Source organism: Saccostrea echinata, unplaced genomic scaffold (genome assembly GCF_033153115.1).
Source record: "Saccostrea echinata isolate AGI-Se365-2 ecotype Australia unplaced genomic scaffold, CSIRO_AGI_Sech_v1 ptg000023l, whole genome shotgun sequence".
Lineage (NCBI taxonomy): Eukaryota > Metazoa > Mollusca > Bivalvia > Ostreida > Ostreidae > Saccostrea > Saccostrea echinata.
In genome coordinates, this window is record NW_026889772.1 from 6,671,112 (window position 1) to 6,674,834 (window position 3,723).

At 30.7% G+C, this 3,723-nt stretch overlaps 1 protein-coding gene across 1 annotated transcript; it reads left to right on the forward strand.

Annotated features, from left to right (window-relative positions):
• Positions 1-1,314: 1,314 nt before the first annotated feature.
• LOC133191396 (uncharacterized) lies at positions 1,315-3,100 on the forward strand. The gene is made up of 4 exons (XM_061327151.1): positions 1,315-1,534; positions 1,702-1,843; positions 2,026-2,201; positions 2,845-3,100. The coding sequence occupies exons 1-4, from the start codon at positions 1,324-1,326 to the stop codon at positions 3,090-3,092; spliced, it is 777 nt and encodes a 258-aa protein (XP_061183135.1). The 5' UTR covers positions 1,315-1,323; the 3' UTR covers positions 3,093-3,100.
• The last annotated feature ends 623 nt before the right edge of the window (positions 3,101-3,723 follow it).

Below are 3,723 nucleotides of genomic sequence, written 5' to 3' on the forward strand. Positions count from 1 at the left end.
TACACTTACAAACTTGTGATACTTACATTCTATTATTTAGCTAATTGTTTTAAACATTCTAATTGTAATTTAATTATTAGCATGATTTTTATATTTCCCTAACTGATTTACATTTTTGGTATTTGTACTACAAAATAGTTGTATTAGTTTAAAGACACTTGGTCTTTGGGAGTAGTAATGTTTGATAAACTAATGTCTCTTAAATATTGAAAAACTGGTTAAATGAATAAAAATGAAATTTATCTTCAATATCATTTAAATTACATAAATCACATTTTCTATTACTCCTTCTTAAGTTATCATACCTTCCAGTTTCTATCTTTATATTATGTGCTGAAAGTCTAAAACATGTAATTGCTTTTCTGTATTTTACATGAATAGGTTTTTTAAATAACCTTGCAAACAGAATTAGTCAACTAAATGCTTATATAACATGCATTTTGGTGATCTACATATATCAGATATAGCTTTCTGTTTAAAAACATCACACATGCTATTGTACGTTATGTCTAAAATAATACTATCTTTTTGATTACTATGGTACAAGTCAGCCAAACCTAGAGTGTACATTTCATTTTTTATTCTCATATTCCAGGGATCTTTATTCTCTACCATATCTTGATAACATGCACTCAATATACAATTATTACTTTTTCTTAATTTTAACCAATACTGTAATATTCTGCGCTTTCTATATATATATATATATAGGTATTCTACCTAACTCATAATAAACAGCACCATCGCAAGTATTTTTTCTTACACCAAGTATTCTTATACAAATATTAATATGCACTCTTTCGACATCTTGACCTTTATGACCCCCCCCCCCCTCCCCCATATTTCAGCTCCATAGCATAACACACTTTTAACATAAGTATCAAACACATTAATCTGAGTATCGACATTGAAATTTAAATCTTTTTTTTTTTTACTATAAATACTTAACATTGCCTTGTTATCTTGTGTTGCACAATGTTTCTGTGTAGATAAAAAAAATTACCTATATAGTAAAATAACATTCCTAAATAGTTGAATTGATTCACAACTTCCACATTGTTACCATTATATTTCCATTTTTCTTCATCTTTTACATGCTTTCCATTTCTAATAACTACAAACGTTTTTTGTACATTTACAGTTAAATTCCTTTCGTTTGTATAGCTTTAAAGAGTGTTAAACATTTCATGTAAACTTTCAACTGATTCCGCTATTAGGACTATAAAAGAAAATAGAATAATATTAAGGTTTTCTTGCATTAATTATTAATCAGATAATTGCTTGTTTAACAGTACCAGCCCACTGACTACTTATCATGGCCTGATGACAATGCTGACGTCGGGGTACAGGGTCCACTTTTTCTTCAATACAACTCTCTGTCAAGCCACGGGAAGCGAAATCCCACAGCAGAAAACACCAATTTTTGGAGGAAAAATCCAATATTTCGAAGCTTTTCCTCCCAGAAAGTTTGACAATGGTAAAATTATATTCACTCAAATGCTCTACGTCCAAGAAGGATGGAAAGATTACGATGGTAAGCCTTTACTTTCTGATTTTCTTAACAAATTTAACAGAAAAGATGTCCAGCACATTCTCTGTTTCATCTACAGGCAACGCACAAGTTTACATAATGAATTGGTAAATTATACTGCTTTCCTTCTCTTTGTCTCTCTGTCTTGAGGGTTTGTTTATTCTTTACAGAAATCTTCAACACTGACATGAAAGATATATCAGTTTATCCTGATAAACCAGTCCAAATTCTGCTGGACAGACCTACAGTCAATCTAAATGATACTAGGGGGATGCACGGGGCCTCCTGCAAATGGGATGAGGGGAGACCTAGGTAAATAATAAATCAAGTAATTCATGTAAATCAATTATCAAAATTAAAGATAAAAAAGGAACCCTTTATATTTAAATAATTTTACTTTACTTTGAAGAAAAATATGAAAATGCTATAATAAAACAGAATAAAGTATTATCTCTTCATTTGTCCATTACAAACTTTTGACGTCATCTTTACAGTAACACCATCAATTTTTCCGTTTTGAAACGCGTTGAACCTGAATTAGTGACCTCATTTGACAGCCTTAAAAAGAAACTAATTACAGGAGAGGAAATCCGAATGGTCACTAACACTTCGGGATGCAACTGCACGTACAACGATTGCAGGAATCTGACTTTTGGTGGCGATATCAAAGGCAAGATAATTGACTCAAATTGCACCACAAAAAAAGTTCAAAGGATACAAAAATCTTAGCTGCAGTAGACTTTTCATGAAAAAAGATTCAATTTGATCAAGCTTGAAAAAAAATTAATTAATTTTTAATCTTTTATTTTTGACTTTGCTAATGGTTTAACACTAACAATTGTGCTTATATGAAATACTAATCTTATATTCCGAATAAGTTTTTCAGTGAGATATATGGTTAACATATATTTCGTCACTGTAGATTTTATTTCGTCACTGTAGATTTTAAATCGTCACTGTAGATTTTCAAGATGACGGCACTTTGACGTTTTCCCTTTATAAGCCATGGTTAACAAATATTTCGTCATTTTAGGTTTTCAGGTACAAGATGACGGCACTTTGACGTTTTCCCTTTATAAGCCATGGTTAACAAATATTTCGTCACTGTAGATTTCCAGGTACAAGATGACGTGGTTAACAAATATTTCGTCATTTTAGGTTTTCAGGTACAAGATGACGGCACTTTGACGTTTTCCCTTTATAAGCCATGGTTAACAAATATTTCGTCACTGTAGATTTCCAGGTACAAGATGACGGCATCTTTGACGTTTTAACTTTATAAGCCATGGTTAACAAATATTTCGTCATTGTAGATTTTCAGGTACAAGATGACGGCACTTTGACGTTTTCCCTTTATAAGCCTATGTTTTTGGGTGTTCCTTTTGACCATCCAATGTTTTACCGGGACATCACTTTCGGTTACTTATTCCCCAACAGTACCACCAAATTTGTCTACACTTACCTGGACCCAATGAACTGGATGATTTTGAACGAAATCAACATCACATGTCCATTTGGAAAATCTAAAGGACTGGCAAATTTTTATACATTTGATTATTAAATAGTTACAGATTAAATTTTTCAAAAATTGTTTTGCAAGTATCATCTTTTACACATTTGATTCCTTTACTTTATTAATATATGTTATTTTTCAATTATGTTTTAAGGTATGTGAAAAAAGAGTCTCCCACATGACTTTAATTAACTCTCTTCAAAGTTCACACTAATGCTTAATGTAAAAAGCTTTAACCACGAAGCTAGCAGTCTTCTTGTCATTGAAACGTGTCAGTTGTTTTAAATAAAAAGTTTTTGAAGCATATAGTTTTGTTCAGAAATGTTCGATTTTCATATAGAATTGGCCCAGACTCCATATTGTGAAACTTCAAGCAGATTTTAAGTTCATTTTCCTATAATTTAAACGTTTATGAGACTTTACCCATTCATACTCAAAAATCATTTTTTTTATGGCTTCAAAAGACCCATTTACAATTAAATAAGCTAAACTGACAATCTAAAAACAAAAATTATCAATCAATAAGTGATTTAAAAAAAACGAATGAAATGTGTTGAAGAAAACCTAACTGACAGCAAAATTTTTGAAAAAATATAACTTTCCCATGAACTTTGAAAAGTTAAAAAAGGTACTGTTTAAAAAAAACATTAAGAATAACACGCTGAATAATATAACGCTA